General features: G+C 61.5%; 2 protein-coding genes and 1 long non-coding RNA gene across 4 annotated transcripts; 1 reads left to right on the forward strand and 2 right to left on the reverse strand.

The window, feature by feature from the left end:
* Positions 1–3136: 3136 nt before the first annotated feature.
* On the reverse strand, positions 3137–6931 carry LOC140629678 (melanoma-associated antigen 10-like). 2 transcript variants are annotated; one of them, XM_072819215.1, is made up of 3 exons: positions 6065–6931; positions 4869–4929; positions 3137–4673 (listed from the first exon to the last, which is right to left on the reverse strand). In XM_072819215.1, exon 3 carries the CDS (start codon positions 4396–4398, stop codon positions 3631–3633), a length of 768 nt encoding a protein of 255 aa, XP_072675316.1. In that variant the 5' UTR covers positions 4399–4673; positions 4869–4929; positions 6065–6931; the 3' UTR covers positions 3137–3630. The 2 variants fall into 2 exon arrangements, with proteins under 2 accessions (XP_072675316.1, XP_072675315.1); XM_072819214.1 differs by having other exon boundaries at positions 4836–4929.
* Positions 6932–8897: 1966 nt separating this feature from the next.
* Positions 8898–12623, reverse strand: LOC140629680 (melanoma-associated antigen 8-like). The gene is made up of 2 exons (XM_072819220.1): positions 12480–12623; positions 8898–10837 (listed from the first exon to the last, which is right to left on the reverse strand). The coding sequence occupies exon 2, from the start codon at positions 10543–10545 to the stop codon at positions 9532–9534; it is 1014 nt and encodes a 337-aa protein (XP_072675321.1). The 5' UTR covers positions 10546–10837; positions 12480–12623; the 3' UTR covers positions 8898–9531.
* On the forward strand, positions 12530–14731 carry LOC140629681 (uncharacterized). The gene is made up of 3 exons (XR_012027504.1): positions 12530–12947; positions 13913–14036; positions 14295–14731. It is a non-coding gene; the product is annotated as an uncharacterized lncRNA (long non-coding RNA).
* Positions 14732–17049: the final 2318 nt, after the last annotated feature.

A 17049-nucleotide genomic window follows, 5' to 3' on the forward strand; every position in this document is an offset into this window, starting at 1 on the left:
TGATTGCTTGAGCCTGGGTAACACATCCTCAGCGTGACAGAACGACTTCCCTCCTCACGGGCCCGGGATCAGAAGATGAGCGTTGCCTGGTTCCCAATCTCCACATCCGGAGAAAGCAGGCCCGAGACACACGCTAACGACCGCGATGTCTGTGGACGCCAATGTGGACCAGGCCTTGTACGTCGGGGTGGCACCCTGCCAAAGTACAGCAATGCTTGACCTTGCAGGGAGACTATGCCCGTGTCACCCTTGTGACCGTATGAGCCGTGTGACCGTGCACACGATCAGGCTAGCGGAACGTCCATCGGGGCAGGGGGAGCCGTACAACGCCCCAGCAGGTGAGCGCCCTCCAGGGGCCAAGCCCGAAGGTGTGGACCTCAGGGTCCTCCCTGCCGCCAGCAGGGGTCCAGCTGTCCTCCGAGGGGGGGGGGGTCATCTTGCCGACGCTCCACGTCCCATGATTGGGGGACCGTGGGAGTGCCGGGCACCGATGCCACCAGCAGCCTGACACAGACCCCTGCCCACGCGACCTCTTAGTAGCGCCTCGGGGTCACGATCCTTTCTACCTGGATGCCAGGCCCCAGGGACACGTGGGGGCAGGACCGAGTGTGTGAGGAAGGAGAGGATCGCACACGCATGGGGCTGGAAGAGCTATGCTCCCTCGAGGGCCACCCTGGGGTTCAGGCGTGGCCCCGGCCGAGTCTGGCCCCTTGTCGCCCAGCTGAATGGGGCCCCATGTCATCCCGCAGGCTCATTGCCCTGGGCAGGCTGCACGTCAGCCACCCATCAGGTCAGCAGGTGAATACTCAACCCAGGGGGTCTAAGGACCCGCACTGCATCCCCACAGGGGACAGTCCCGGGGATCCTTGGCACTCCCGCTCTCTCTGGGGGTGGGGACAGCCTGGCTTGGCTAACTCTGGCCCTGAGGACAGGCAGGGAGGCCCAAGTCGGGCCCAGGAATGGCCCAGGGCAGGTGCCAGTGGTATTGTCACACAGGGCAGGCAGGTAGAGGCCAGACAGTAGGTCAGAGCCCGGCCAAGGGGGTGCATTCAAAGCAGGCTTGGCCATCGCTGGGCACGGGGGCTCCTGAGGAGCAGAACCGCAGCTGAGGCGCCTCTTGCCAGCCTGTCAGGGCACCGGCTCAGGGCATCTAGAGAATGTCAGGACTTCTTGCTGAGGACAGGGGACCTCGTGCATAATCCGCCGTGGCCTGCTGACAACTGCCAGACACCTGGCCGCTGTGTGTGAATACAGACATTGCGGGACAGGACCTGGCACCCCGGAGATGCCTCCCCAAGGACCCACATGCTGGTACTCGGGCATCCTGAGTGCTCCGTGCCAGCAGTCCATGGTGGCCTGGATCAAACCCCGGGCCCCAGCAGTCAATTCTCTCCCAGGAGAGCATGCAGGGTCCCCGCATCCAGCCGGGGCTGTCCCACAGGGCCTGATCCTGGGACTTGTCCCAAGGCCACAAGCCTCAGGATGGTGGGTGCTCCTCCTTCCCCCTCTCGTGGGGTAACTGACCTTCTGCACTTCCTGCCTCCTGGGGACCCAAAGGCCCTCCTGCCCGGCTCTTACAGAATCCTCATGTGAGCCAGGGGGCCTGTGGGGTGTGGGGGAGCATCCCGGTCACCACTGCCATCACCCACTACACTTTCCTCTGCTCAAAGTACCCTTTTCGGGACCCTAGGGTCCCGGCGGCTCTGGGGATGGCTGATAGGTACACACCCCGTCTCTGCCTTAGCCTCATAGAACCAACCTCGCAGTGGCCTTCACGAGGACACCAGCTTCACAGAACGATGGCTATAACCCAGGAGTTCTCTGACAATACCCACTTGGCACAGTCGCCAGGGTCACCAGGCTAGGAGTGTCATTTACCAGCCCCTAGGACATGGACCGCCAGAGAACCCTGGTCAGCACCCCCGGGAGCACAAGTAGGCAGAGAGGGACGGCCAGAGCAAGATGAGTGCCTGTGAGCAGCAGCACTGGGGAGAGAGCAGTTGGCAGTGGGGAGACAGGACCAAGCCCCAAGGTCTGCAGGCTGAGGCCACGGTCAGGAAAGACAGGGCAGGGTGGGCAGCAGAGGCTGTGGGGGCTGCCGACTGGGCCCCAGAAGCAGGACGTCCCAGATCCTGCCCCGGCCACTGGGCAGCGGGCTGCCGGACTCCCGAAGGAACCTGGTGCGGGGCATGAGGGGTTTGATGGCCGTGACTCGGGGATCCAAGGGTCAGGTGGCAGGAAGGACTGCCCACCAGGGCCTCTCTGTGGGGCACAGAGGCTCGTCTACAGAATGTCCCTACGCATCCACCGGCTGTGGGGCGGGTGCTTCCAAGGCAGGATCACATCTGATGGTCACTACTTTGCACACTCACCTGGCTGTGGTGGTTCAGGGGCAGCAATCCCTCCTCAATCCTAGCACCTTGCTGCAATTACTGTGGCAGGAACCTCAGAAATCTCCATGGGCTGGCAATGTGCTCTTTCCCCTGATGCACTGCCACTTGCCATTCTCTGCTACTGTCCCATTTCAGGAGAGACCGGCACACGGGACCACTGACAAATGAGGACCGTTAGTGGTTGGGAGAAGGTCCAGCCTTATTGTAACGTCCACCACCACACCCCCTGTCTTAAGAATTTGCTGTTCCTGTGACATATCCCAGGATGGGAGAGCAAGGGGAACCGAAGAGAAACTGAGCAGAATGAGCTGTCTGCACACGACCCTCCAAGACCACATAGGATTCAATGGCCGTGACGCCGGGGTAGGCTTCTTGCCCCTCTGGGGGCAACACAGAGCTCCCACAATTCCAGGAAAAGCTCGGGGCTGGCAAGCTGGCGCAGGTCTCAGGGCACCCTCCCCGCATTCCCGTGGGGATTCCCGCCGCTAGACACAGTCCCTGAAGGTGGCGTGACCCTGGTCCCCTCTTGTCCTCACTGCTCACACGCAGAGCCTTGCAGGGAGCAGAGCTCAGCCGATGTGTGGCCATGAGGGAGCTGCCAGCAGGGCTCCCCTGGCGTTAGGACCCTTCTCTCCCGTTCCTGAAAAACCAAGTGAATGCAGCAGCGCACATCGACGTTGCTTTGGAAAAATGGCACACGGCAGGGGTAGAAATGAGAAGTGAACAAGGTTTATTTTCCTATTTCCATACTCCAGCACTTGCCTGCTGCACTCTTGGCCTTTCCAACAGATTCCAACGCCATTGCCCTGTGATTTCATCCAGAACCCAAACAAGGAGGGAAGGTCTCCCAAATTGTATGCAGGACATGACAAAACTCTAACACTTGAGCTTGGCAAGTATGATCTCAAAGGGGTGCGTGTCACTCACACACTGGGCTGGGGAACCCTTCTGTCCCAAGGAACAAACATGGGGAGCTTCCTCAAAGAAACCAAGCTCTGGATGCCAGGGTCATTGCAGAGCCCAGGCCCCCAGGGAGGCTCTTGGCCCTGCTTTCCCCCTACTTGCCCTGGCCCTTAACCCCTGAGAACGCCCAGGCTTTTCTCTTTACACACCCAACAGGACAACACCGGGAGGAAGCACCCTAAGGCCTCCCTTCATACCGGCCCCACAAAAGATTGGAAAGGGCCTGGCTGCCCTTGGAGCTGCAGCTCCCTCTTCCTTATCTCAGAATCTGTTCTCACAGGACCAGGGAGGACCCCAGGTTTTTGCTACCGACCTGGAGCATAAAGTCCATGACCTGAAGGTTGTTGGTTTCCTCGGAGGACCTGGGCCCCCACAGGAACTCAAAGCGGGCAGGGTCGCTGCCTGCCACCTGCCGGCGCCCCAGGTAGCCTTCCTGCACACAGACGGTGAGGTGGTCCCCAGGCTCCCCACAGACGATTTGCTCTTGGCCATCTTTCATCCCCGTGAACCCCAGAGCCTCCCACACCTCCTCGGAGACACATCCGTCCTGCAGGAGGATCAACCCCAGGACCAGCCCCAGGAGGCTGGTCTTGGGGATACCCCACTGATCGCTCAGCATCCCATCCCAGGTGAGGCCCAGGATGGGGTTGAGGACGTAGGAGTGCTCCCTGGGATCCACTTCAATCACGTCTAGGCCAAAGACCAGCCGCAAGCAGATGGACGCTTGGCTCAAGATGGCGGGGAAGTCGTCCTGGTATTCTGGGGTGAAGACCTCCAGCATCTCTGCCTTGCTGGTGGGCTGCTTGTTGCGATACTTGAGGAGCAGGAATACCACCAGGGCAGCCGTCTTCATGCGGAAACTGCCCTCCACCAAGGGCTCCTCATCTCCCGCCTCCCCTGGGCCGCTGGGGCCAGGAGGCTCGGGCTGGCCAAGGCCACCAGCTGCCCCACCATTGGGGGAGCGGTCGGCACTCTGAGAGCTCTGGGGAGCACTCAGGGCCGCGGGAGTAGCAGACCCCTCCTCTGGGGGGCCAAAGACCATGCCAGAGAAGGACAATGAAGGGCAAGACGACAAGGAGGAGGGGGAGGAGGAGGGGAAGGAGGAGGGGGAGGAGGAGGAGGATAGAGAGAGATGAGATAGGTGGTATGGGGGAGATGGGGTAGAGGGGGAAGGTGGAGCCTCCTCCTCCCCTTCCTCCTCCTCCTCAGCCCCAGACAGCTGGGCATCCCCAGGCCCTCGGCCTCCTCTAGGTCTTCTCCCTGCTTCCAAAGCTCGCTGCTATTCCTCAGGGGCATGGTGTCAGATTCGGGCTGAACCTGAAGACAGAGTTGGGAGAGCTTGTCAGGGGGCAGCCCGGCCAAGACACCCCGAGGTACCAGGTCTGACAGGGGGCCGTGCCCGGCTCCCCTGCAGAGGGGTCCCCTGTGTTGGGCTGGGAGAACCCCTGACATCAGGCTCAGAGAGAGCGTGCACTTCACCTGGCCAAGTGGCTCTGGCTCGCGCCTCCTCACCTCTGTGTCCTGAGGGACCCCCGCCTCAGACCAAGGCCTCTGCTGCCAGTTCTTGAAGTCCCTGCAGGAGGGAAGGAGGAGGGTCCTCAGGGTGCAGACTGCCAGCCCAGCCCTGGGGCCCAGTGTGGACAGGACGGCTGCCACATTCTCTGGGAGGTCTCCTGCAGTCAAGGTGGGGAGTCCCCTCCTCAGCCTCTCAAAAGACTGCCCCGGCCCTGTCCTTCTCTGGCCAAACTGTCCCTGCAAGATCACAGGTCCCCAACACTCCACAGGAGGAAGCCAGGGGCCCAGCCTTGGCCACACCTGCCAAAGTCTCCAGGATTCTTCCTGGATCATGCATAAGGGATGGGCCAGCTCTGGCTTCCATCTGGGCTGGGATGGGGGCACCTCTGGGTCTTCACCTGGACCCCACGCAAGGCCTGGGAAGACTCTCCGGCTGGCCCTGAGGCTACCCTCCTTGCACCTTCCTTGCAAGGGCCCCTGCCACGACCCCCCACCAGCCAAAGTCCAGAGAAATCAGTTGGGCCACCTGTCCCGCCTCTCCCCATGGCCCACACAAACGGCTGGGGCGGCCTGGTCCCTAGGGATCCTGCTGTGGGAGGCATCCCCTCATATGTCACGTCGACTGTCGCCAGTGCCTGGTCCAGGGCTAGGGCAGGGCACCCGCCTCCTCTGCTGACCTGAGTCCAGACCCTCAGGCCCAGGCCCTCCGCTCCCTGAAACATTATCCTGCCAGGGCCTGCTCTTCCTCCGGGCCCCCAACCTCCCATAGAGGAGACGTGCCCCTCACACCAAGACCGTACCAACCCCAGGTCAGCCCACCTTCCTGCCCCCACCCGCCCCAGGGACAAGTGAGCATTCCACTGAGGGCCAGATCTCTCCCATCCTCCGTGGGCTGCCCAGAGGGCAGGGCCCCACTCCACTGCACTGGCTTCTTGGCTCATGGGCCAGGTGGGGCCAGCCAGGACGTCCCCAAGGTCCTCACCCTGACTCCCCGCTGGCCATACACCCTCCACACACACCCTCACCAAGCAACCCCGAGGTCCTGCTACTTTGAAGCACAAGCCCTCAGGCCCTAACACTCAGAGGTGGACATCAGGACCGTAGCATGGGCTCATCTTGCACAGGGGCCTCCTTCTTCCCTGGACTGCACGTGCTGGGGCCCAGGGTCCGTCAGTCCTCCCTCTGGTCCTCACCTTCAATCCCCTCAGGCCCCGGGTCGGCTCTGGGCAGTCTGCAACCCTGCTCCTTCCTCCAATTCCCCAGGCTCTAGGAGACTTGGCTGGCAAGCCAGGGCACGCCCCAGGAGGTCCTCGGGCCCTGGGGGCTCCCAGGACCCACTCTAGGCTGCGTTCCTAGGGCTGCAGTTCCCCTGTAGTCCTGGCCTTGGCCACCAGCCACACGTGGGCCATTGCCTCCCACTCCACCTGACCCCACCGCAGCCCACACCCTGGAGGCAGTGCTCCAGCCCAACCGCCACAGGTGTGGGAGGCCCTGTCACATAAGCAAGCGACCACGCAGCTCGGGACTCGTCCAACCCCCGGCAGCCTCCCGAGGCTGAAGCAGGGGCAGGGCCGTGGTGCTCCGGGCTCCCTGGGAACCCACTCCCTCGGGGGTCTCAGTCCCTCGGGGATCCTCGCCTCCAGCCCTAGCTGACCCTGGGCCCCTCGGGCAGACTACCGGAGGCCAGGGCGCTCACACCCAGGCCCTCCCCTCCTCCCGGACCCCACCGGGGACAGGGAGTGACCATCTTTCCATCAGGACCATGACCCAGCCTGGGGGCTTCCCAGGGCTCACAGAGGGGGCTGAGCTGGGGGGCGGGGGACAGGCTCCCTGGGCCCTTCTTCCCCACCCCTGCTGGCGGGGCTCCCTGGGCGCCTAGGCCTCTGCTTGGCTCCACTCGGCCTGCCTCCCGGGACTGACTGTGGACTGGGGTGCGGGGTCCCTCCGTCCTCCATGGACATCCTCGCCAGGAACCCAGCAGGACCTGGGCCCACCGTCTGCCCCCTCAGGGAGGCCCTGCTCTGAACACCAGCCCCCTGGTCTCTCAGAGCCCCGATGCAGAAGTGGGGCCTCACCACGTGTTCCCATCCCCCCCCCCCCACGACCTTCCCGGGCCGACTCTGGGCTGGGGTGCGGGGTCCCCCGGGCCTCTTCTGCATCCTCACCGGGATTCCCAGCACCACCCGGGGCCCTCCCCTCTGCCCACGTGTCCTAGGCCCTGCTCCTGACGCCAGGGGCCCCCAGTGCCTCAGGAGGCCCGGATGTGGAAGTCTGAGCACCCATACTCCCACGTGAGAGCAGGTACCCATCCCCACGGGGGCCTCACAGCCCTGGCGACCCTCTACTGGGGTCCTCTTTGTCCCTGTCAATGGTCCATCCCTCGCCTCCCCTTAGCCCCGGGACCCTCCCCTCAGCCCTCAGCGTCTGCTCCCGCCACACCAGGACTCAGGCTCTCGGGTACCCAGATGTGCCAGGCCTGCCGCACCCGCCGCCACCATCCGGCCCCATCCCGCTCCCCCGCGGGCTTCCCGGGCTCACCGTGGGCCCTGACCTCCGCCGGGTCCCCTCTGTCCCCCTCAGGGTCCATCCCTCGCCTCCCCTTAGCCCCGGGACCCTCCCTCCCCTCCCCCCTCAGCGTCTGCTCCCACCAAACCAGGCCTCAGGCTCTCGGGTACCTGGCTGTGCCAGGCTTGCAGCACCCCCCGCCACCATCTGGCCCCATCCCACTCCTCCGCGGCTTCCCGGGGGCCCCTCTAGCGTGGGCCCTGACCTCCGCCGGGTCCCCTCTGTCCTGTGCACCTGTGTCCCTGCCCTCCCACCCCGCCCCCACAGGCAACCCCTGTGCCCCTGTCCCCCTCAGGCCCCGGCAAACCTCCCTTCCGACGGGGATCCTGAGCTCCGTGGGGTCCTGTCCCCACCCCCACAACCCAAGTGCGCATTTCCCGGGTGGCCGCGTGTGTCCGGCCTCCCCAGGGCCGCCCCCCAGTCCCAAGGAGGGGGCCCAGTGCCTCCATCTCTCCGGGAGGAGTGGAGGCATGAAGGTGGGGTGGGGGACCCCCGCAGTTCTCCCTCAGCTCCTCACCCCTGCTCCGGGAGGGCCCGGGCCCGTCCTGCCTCCGGGCACCCCTCAGCTCCACGCCGCGGCCCCGCCTTCCCCCGCGTGGATTCTCGGGATTCCCGACAGGCCCCCTCCAGCCGCCCTCCGGGCCGCTCCGGGGCTACCTGCTCGCCTGGCTGCCGCCAGCCCGGGCCTGCCCGCCTTCGCTCGGCGGGGACCCCAATCCGACCCCCCACGCGAGGCCCTCCGCTCTCTCAGACCTCCGAGGCGGACGTCGGCCCACCTCACATCCGGACCCCGTGCCAGGGGTCCCCAGCGCTCCCAGCAGGTGGGTCCGGCGGAGATGGGCTCCAGGCTGGGGGGTCGGGGGGGGGGGGAGCAGGTGGGCGGGGCCCTCCTTCAGGCTGGGAGGTCAGGGACTCTGGCCGGCCTGGGCCCGCCCTCCCGCCACGCCAGGCAATCTGCGCGTGTCCCCCCCGCCCCCCCACAAGCCTCAGGTCCCCGCTTCCCGACCTGGAGGCAGAGTGGAGGTCGGCCTCCGTCCCCCGCCCGCTGCTCGCTCCTCAGCTGCACACGAGGAGTCGCGCTGCCCACAGAGCCCCCCCGGGCCCCGGGGCCTTGGACCCTGCAGAGCCTGCCCCCGGGAGCCGCCGCCCCCGTCACCCTTTCGCCCCTTGGGGCTGTCGCAGGCCTCAGGACACCCCTCCCCACCTCCCTGCCGGACGGCGGCCTCTACACAGTCCCCGAAGGCGGCGTGTCCCCGGGCCCCTCGTGTCCTCACTGCTCACACACAGGGCCTTGCAGGGAGCAGAGCTCAGCCGCTGTGTGGCCGTGAGGGAGCCGCCAGCAGGGCTCCCCTGGCCTCCGGCGGGCCCTTTCTCGCCCTTTCCGCGGCCCCCGCCCATGCCGGAGCACACCGGTCCGGGTTCCTTGGGCCCTTGCAGAATGAACGGGCCAGGAGGCACAGGAAGCCAGAACAAAAGACTTTTCCTTTTTATTGGCTGCACGACCCGACCCCGTCCTTTGACCCCTCCGTCCTTGCTGCTTCCCAACCCATTTCTGTCCCAGTGCCCTGCCTGGGATGAGGATCCGGGTGGGACCCACACAGGGACGAAGGTGGACTTTGGCCAGCTGGTTTTCAGGACAGGATGAAACTCTTAACTGTTGAACTGGGGGATGTACAGAAGTTCGGGATGGGGGGGGGGGGCGGCGGCTGCGGCGGTCCGGGCGGGGGGAATGTCAGTGACACACGTAGCCTCCCAAGCTGATGAATCCCCCGAATCCGAGCAGCGATGTGCAAGAGCCTCCTCATGTTAACCAAGCTCTCGATCTCCGGGTCGCGGCAGAGAACAGGCCCCCAGAGTGGCTTTTCACCCTGCTTTCTGCCCCCAAGCCGCCCTGGCCCTGCACTCCTAGAAAGCCCAGTGGTCTGTCTTCTCCAACACAAACACACAAACAAACACACAAACACACACACACAGGGAGACCCAGAGGCGCCCACGGGGAAGAAGCAGCCGAAGGGATGCCTCCCTTCGTGCCCATCCCGCGGGAGAAGCTGCCGACCCCACCAAAGGCTGGAAAGGGCCTGGCCGCCTCTGGGGCTCAGGCCCACTCTTCCTCATCAAACGGGGCCAGGGAGGAAACCGGCCACCTGCTATTAACCCATAGCACATACTCCATGACCCGTAGCTTGCTGGTTTCCTCGTGGGCCCTGGGCCCCCACAGGAACTCGTAGCGGGCAGGGTTGCTGCCCGCCACCTGCCGGTACTCCACGTAGCCTTCCTGCACCCAGACGTGGGTGAGGAGCTCCCTGGGCTCCCCATAGATGACGTGCTGCCTGCCGGCAAACACCCCCATGACCCCCAGGGCTTCCCACACCTCCTGCTCGGGGGCACGGTCGCCCTCCAGGAGGATCACCCCCAGGAGCAGCACCAGGAGGCCGGTCGTGGGCAGGCCCTGCTCACCGCTCAGCATCCCATCGTAGCTGAGGCCCAGGACGGTGACCAGGACGTAGGAGTGTGCGATGGGGTCCACTTCCTTCACTTCTACGCCAAAGACCAGCTGCATGCACTCACAGGCTTGACCCCAGATCTCGGGCCAGGCATCCTGCATATCTGGGCTGAGGACCTCCAGCACCTCTGCCTGGCTGGTGGGCTGCTTGTTGAGATACTTGCGGAGCAGGAACCCCACCAGGTCAGCCCCACTCATGAGCATTGTGTCTCCTCCTTGGGCAGAGGGCTGCGCATATTCGGGCACCTCCCAGGGGTTCCAGATCTCCTCCTCTGGGCCACTGGGGCCAGCAAACTCCACCTGGCTCCAGCCACTGGGTGCCCTGCCACTGGGGGAGGGCCCGGCACTCTGAGGGCTCTGGGGAGGACTCCAGGCAGTCTCAGACCCCTCCTCTGGGGGCACAAAGAACAGGCCAGAGCTGGACAAGGAAGGGGAGGAGCAAGAGGAGGAGGAGGAGGGGGAGGAGGAGGAAGAGGAACACAGGTAGGGGGGAGATGAAACTTCGTCTTCATCCTCAGCCTCTGGCAGCTGGGCATTGACCAGGCCCTGGGCTTCTCCCGGGTCTTCTTCCAGCTTCCAGAGCTGACTCGTGTGCCTCAGGGGCATGGTGTGGGCGTGGAGCTAAAGCTGAAGACAGCGGTGGGATGGCTGGTCGGGGTGCAGGTGGGCCAAGAGAGGCCCCGTGCCAGGGCAGAGAGCGGGCCGCATCAGGATTGGCTACACAAGGAGTCCCCTGTGTGTTGGGCTGGGCGAGTTGAGCCCCTGGCACCAGGCTCGGAGACAACGTGGACCTCACCAGGTCCAGCGACACAGACCTGCTATGCCTCCTTCACTCTGTGACCTGAGGGCCTCCTGCCGGCGACCAAGGCCTCTGCTGCGCTGCCAGTTCTTGGAGCCCCTGCAGGAGGGAAGCAGGGGGCACCTCAGGGTGCAGACTGCCAGCCCAGCCCTGGGCCCCCAGTGCACACAGGAAGGTTGGCTCGCACTCTGGGAGGCCCCCAGCAGTCCAAGTCCCCTCCTTGGCCTGCCAGTGCCCTTGGCAGGGCCTGGGACCCAGGCCTCTGTCTGCGGTCCTGAGGCCAAAGTGTCCCCACAAGACCAGGCTGCCCCGACCCTCCCCATGAGGAAGCCAGGGGACCGGCTCTGGGCAGGCCTGCCAAAGGTCTCTGGGGGTTCATCCTGTGCCGTCAAATAAGGGATCACGGATCACGGATCACGCACCAGGGGAGGAATGGCCCAACTCAAGCTTCCCTCTGGGCCAGGATGGGGCGCCTCTCGCTCTTCACCTGGACCCCACGCAAGGCGTGGGAAGACTCTCCGGCTGGCCCTGAGGCCACCCTCCTTGCACCTTCCTTGCAAGGGCCCCTACCCCGACCCCGCAACCAGCCAAAGTCCAGAGAAATCAGTCGGCCCACCCGTCCCGCCTCTCCCCATGGCCCACACAAGCGGCCGGGGCGGCCTGGTCCCCAGGGATCCTGCTGAGGAAGGCATCCCCTCATTTCTCACCTCGACCCCCGCCAGGGCCTGGACCAGGGCAGGGCAGGGCAGGGCAGGGCAGGGCAGGGCACCTGCCTCCTCTGCTGACCTGAGTGCAGACCCTCAGACCCAGGCCCTCCCCTCCCTGAGCCCAGAGATCTGGAGAGGAGGAGGGTCTCCGCGGGATAGGCCACACCCCGGGTTCTCTTCCCAGGGCTGCCAGGGAGGGGCACCCAGATTTCGGGGCCATCCCCTCCTGGGCCTGAGGGCTGCCTTGGGGGCCACTCACCCCTTCAATGTAGGGTGGGCGGGGGTCCACCGTCTGCCCCCTCAGGGAGGCCGTGCTCCTGACGCCAAGGGCCCCCAGTCTCTCGGGAGACCCGGATGTGGAAGTCTGGCCGCCCGGCGGCCCGCCCGAAGGCAGGTCCCCAGCCTGCCCAGGGGGCCTCCCAGGCCTCCCATCCCTGGCGACCTCCTGCCAGGTCCCCTCTGTCCTGGGCTCCAGGGCCCCCGCCCCCACAGGCACTCCCTGTGCCCCTCCCCCCCTCAGGCCCTGGCAAACCTCCCTCCGGATGGGCTCCTGAGCTCCCTGGGCTCGGGTCCCCCCCCCACCCCCCACCCCCCCCGAGGCGCATTTCCCCGGGGGCCGCGTGTGTCCGGCCTCCCCAGGGCGGCCCCCCAGCCCCGAGGCGGGGGCCCAGTGCCTCTCTCTCTCTCTCTCTCTCTCTCTCTCTCGGGGAGGGCGGGCCGTGGGTTGAGGCATGATGGTGGGGTGGGGGACCCCGGGGGACCCCCGCAGTTCTCCCTCAGGTCCTCACCCCGCTCCGGGGAGGGCCGGGTCCCGTCCTGCCTCCGGGGACCCGAGGCCACTGCCCCAGGCCCCGGCATCCAGGCCTCAGCTCGACGCCGCGGCCCCGCCTTCCCCCGGTCATGGTCCTCTCTCGGGGTTCCCGGCAGGCCCCCTCCCCCCTCCCCCCTCCCCCCTCCCCCCTCCCCCCTCCCCCCCCCCCCCCGCCGCCCTCCGGGGCCCCTCCCCCGCCCTCCGAGCCCCCTCCCGGGGCTACCTGCTCCCCTGGCTGCCGCCGGCCCGGGCCTGGCCTCCTTCCAGGGGACCCCAGTGCGACCCCCCGCACCGAGGCCTTCTGCTCTCTCTCAATTCTGACGCAGAGGTCGGCCCACGTCACATCACGTCCTGACCCCGTTGCCAGGGGTCCCCACAGCTAACAGCACGTTGGGTTGAGATGAGTTCCAGGCTAGGGTGGGAGGAGGGAAGCGCGCCGGCTGGCAAGGCGGGGGCCCCCTGTCCTCCCCGGGCTCCTGCCCTGGACTCGGGCGGGCTGCGGCCTCGGCTCTCTGCAGACCTCAGTCGGTGCCCCTTACACCGAGCCTCTCAGGCCCCGACGTGTCGTCCCTGAGCGCCCGAGGGGTGGTTGCTGCGGCTCGGGCCCCACCGGCTCTGCAGGTCCCGGGGTGGCCCAGGGCTGCCGGCAGGGGCACAGCAGGGTTCGGCGGCCCCCAGCGTCCTGGCACAGGTCGGCTCTCAGTCCTCACCCAGGAGGCCCTCATCAGGACACAGGCCTGCTGTGCAGCCGCAGCGCCCATAGCCCCGGGGCAGGGCAGGGGCAGGGGCCGGGAGGAAGCGCCCCTTCCCACGGGGTCCCTTGGCCAGCAGCCAGACTTTAGGGACATCGTGTTAAAGGTTTAGTTTCCTGGGGGCGGCCGAGCAGCTGCAAGGGTGTCTAGGGGTGTCCCGTATTGCGGGGCCCACTGCAGGGAGTTTTCCCCTGACATGCTGCGTCATCGGGAGAAACACACCGTCCCTCTCTACCTAGCGTGTGTCCAGTGCACGCGTATGTATAAGGTGTGCAGATTATAGGTGCTGGTATGCAAATGTACGTACATATCACCTAAATACGGACAGCGACACACGTATGTGCGTGTGTGTTCCCGTTATACATGCGTTTGTATATGTATTTATATAGGTGTAGACTATATATATACTTTATCAAAAATACCTTTTCTTACTGTGTGAATTGCTTTGATACTCCCTACTCTATTTCAGGTTGATTCTGTATATTCTACTTAAGTGATTTTTTTAAGGGGCATTCCTTGCCACTAAGATGATTTCAGGGGGTTATTTGCATAGACTCTAGAGTCCAATGCCTCAATCATCCTGTCTTTCCCCGTGTCCTCTTAGCACCCCAGGGCTAATGTCATGTGTACTCTGAGGCCTTGCCTCAGATTTATGCTGGGAAGCAGAAGCAGAAGTTGGAAATTGCTCCGCCTATCAATCCTGTCATCTGCATTGATGCAGGCTGCATTCCCTCCCCACATCCCTGATGTTCCCTGCATCCCCAACCCAGACTCAATATCCAGCTCAGCAGTCTTCAGGGTCCCCCAAGGCTTTCTCCTCATTTATTGTTCGGACGTTGTTTATTCTGTGTGTGTTTTTCAAGACTTTCATTTCTTTCTTTCTTTCTTTTTTTTTTTTTTTAAGGTTTTATTTCTTTACTCATGAGACACACAGAGAGAGACAGAGAGGCAGCAACACAGGCAGAAGGAGAAGCAGGCTCCACGCAGGGAGCCCGATGCGGGACTCGATCCAGGCTCTCCAGGACCAAGTATCTGCCCAAGACTTCCTTTTTTTTTTTAAGTGAGGTTTTAGTTGCACAGAAATGAAAACGGAAATTCCTTCCTCATCGTATTCTGATAGAAGCTTTTTCCATTAGCTAGTGCTGAATTTCTTTCAAAGGAGTCTTCTATACCCAGTCGTGATCAGATGTTTTTAGTTCCATTATTTTGTTAATGTAGATAAATACAGTTGAAAGATTTTTCTTTTTTTTTTTTTTTTTTTAAGGATTTTATTTATTTACTCATAGACACAGAGAGAGAGGCAGAGACACAGGCAGAGGGAGAGGGAGAAGCAGGCTCCATGCTGGGAGCCCGACGTGGGACCCGATCCCAGGTCTCCAGGATCACACTCCAGACTGCAGGCAGCGCCAAACCGCTGCGCCACCAGGGCTGCCCAAATACAGTTGAAAGATTTTTCTGACGTTAAGGCAGATTTCTGTTCACTGGGCACCGCCTCTCGTCCGTTTCGTTCACTACGATTTTGAATATGCATATACTTATTCAGGATATTTGCTGCTATATGAGTGCTTTTGGCTTAAGCGTTCTTTCAAGGTGGATTTCTCCTCTAGCATTTACATCCAGGAGCACTAGCGTGGGACATTTAATTGAAAACAATGCCCATATTTTTCTTTAGTTTGAAGGAGTTTTGCTAAGATGATGACTTCTCCCCAACCATTTGGCCGAATGAGACCACAGGGCGGTGGGGTGGGGGTGGGGGGGGGGAGGTGGGAGTCCAAAGTGGCCGAGGAGTTGAGAGACCTAAGTTCCTCTGGTCCCCGGAATTCAGCGAGACAGCTACTAAATCATTCTGAACCCCTGAGAACTGAACCGGAGATCTACAAAAAGAATAGCTGCAACTCTACAAAGAGAAAAGCATCCAGTTTCTGCAAGACAGGAGGTGTGGAGAAGTGAAATGGAAGCGATACATGGGAAGATGGGCGGGGGGGGGGGGGGGGCAAAAGGGAGGCGATACATGGGAAGATACGGGGGAGCCAAAAGGGGGCGAGCTCCAGCAGCCTCCACCAGAGAGTGATGGAGCAGCAGAGAGCGCAGAATCCGGACCTTTAGAAGTCCGCTCCGGTGAGGGACGGCCCTGCCTGCCCGGTGCTCAGACAGTGAAGCGGGTGCAGAATCCTAGGTGGGACAGCGTGGTCTCAGGATCCCCCGGGGTCACAGGAACACTGACAGTGCCTGAGTGCAGCAGAGCTCCCAGACATCGGAGCAGGGAAGCCGGCTGCAGCGGGCTCTTGGCCAGTGGTGGCCGTAGCCCTGGAACCCAGCAGGGTCAGTGGGTCCCAGCACCCTCAGCGCAAAGGCTCTCCGAGCAGGAGCCCAGCAGGCGGCAGAACCGGCAAGCCCCCCCTTGCTCCCCCTGGGGAGGAGCAGCGCACATGTCCACACAGCAGGAATCTGCAGGGTTTGGAAGGCGAAGCAGGGTCCGTGCCTGAGATGGAAATGCTTGGTCACAGGCTGGGTGAGCACAGTGTGCGGTCCGGTACCAGGGAGACAGGAGTGATGGGTTGCCTTTCACTGGGGGTGCGCTAAGGAGCGGGACCCTGAGCTTTCGGCCCTGGGGCTGGGGATGAGGAGGCCACCACTTTCGCTCTCAGCCTCTAAAGAGGCCTGCAAGGCCTTCACGGAACAAAATCCACAGAGAGCAACCCGGACCAGATTACTTAGCCTGGCCCCCTGGCAAGGGCGGTGCACGCCCACTCGGGGCAAAGACCCCTGAGAATCAGCGCAACAGGTCCCTCCCCCAGAAAGTCAGCAAGAGCGTGCGGCCCAGACCAACTTTACCGAACACTGAGAACCGCAAAACTCCAGCGCTAGGGGAATATAACATACACAATTCATAGCGTTTTCCCCCATGATTCTTTGGTCTTTCCATTTTATTTATTTATTTTTTTTTTTCGCTTTCCTTTTGCAACCAATTTCTTATTTTATCAAACTTTTAGGAAATATTTTTTAGTTTTCATTCTTACAGTTACATGCTATCCTTCCATTGTTTTTAATTTTATTTGTGTAAGTTTTTTTTTTTTTTCTTTACACCCTTGCGGTGCAGTTTCTTCCACCAGACCAAAATACACGTAGTGTACGGTATATGATTCTGTTTTCTTCACCTGTCTCATCAAAATCGCTTTTTTTTTTCTTTTTTCTCCTTCTTTGTTTCTTTCTTGTTAAGTTCTTTCTATGTTCTGTCTCCCTTTCTGATATTTCCCACTTATTTTTTGTATCCCCCAAATGAATGAGACAAAGACTCCTAACTCTGGGAAACGAACTAGGGGTGGTGGAAGGGGAGGTAGGCAGGGGGTGGGGGTGACTGGGTGACGGGCACTGAGGGGGGCACTTGATGGGATGAGCACTGGGTGTTATTCTATATGTTGACAAATTGAACACCAATAAAAAATAAATTTATAAAAAATAAAAAAATAAGGTCTTTCTAAATTTTCATCTTTACAGTTACATTCTATCCTGTCAATGTATTTAATATATATAATATATATGCAAGGTTTTTTTTCTTTACAATTGTGAAGCCATCTTTTTTTTTTTTTAATTTTGTTGTTTATTTATTCATGACAGACACAGAGAGAGGGAGGCAGAGACCCAGGCAGAGGGAGAAGACCGCTGAGCTGCCGGGGCTGCCCTTCTTCACAATTTTGAGATGTAGTTTCCTCTAACCGAAGGAAATACACTCAGAATATAGTGTATTGCTCTGTTTTCTTCACCTGTCTGTTGATATTTCTTCTTTTTTTCTCTTTTAATTTTCATTTTTACAATTGCATTCTATCCTTTCCTTGTATTCTATTCAATTTGTTTAGTACCTATAAAAGTTTTCCTTTTGTTACAATTTTGGGATTTAGTTTTCTAACAAACGGACCAAAATACACACAGGATCCAGTGTATTACTCTATTCTCTTCACCTGTCTGATTATATTCTCTCTTTTTAATTTTTCTTTTCAGTTCTGGGTCTCTTGTGATTTGTGTAGTGTATATTTCTCTGGG

The sequence above is a fragment of the Canis lupus genome, assembly GCF_048164855.1.
Source record: "Canis lupus baileyi chromosome X unlocalized genomic scaffold, mCanLup2.hap1 SUPER_X_unloc_2, whole genome shotgun sequence".
Classification (NCBI taxonomy): domain Eukaryota; kingdom Metazoa; phylum Chordata; class Mammalia; order Carnivora; family Canidae; genus Canis; species Canis lupus.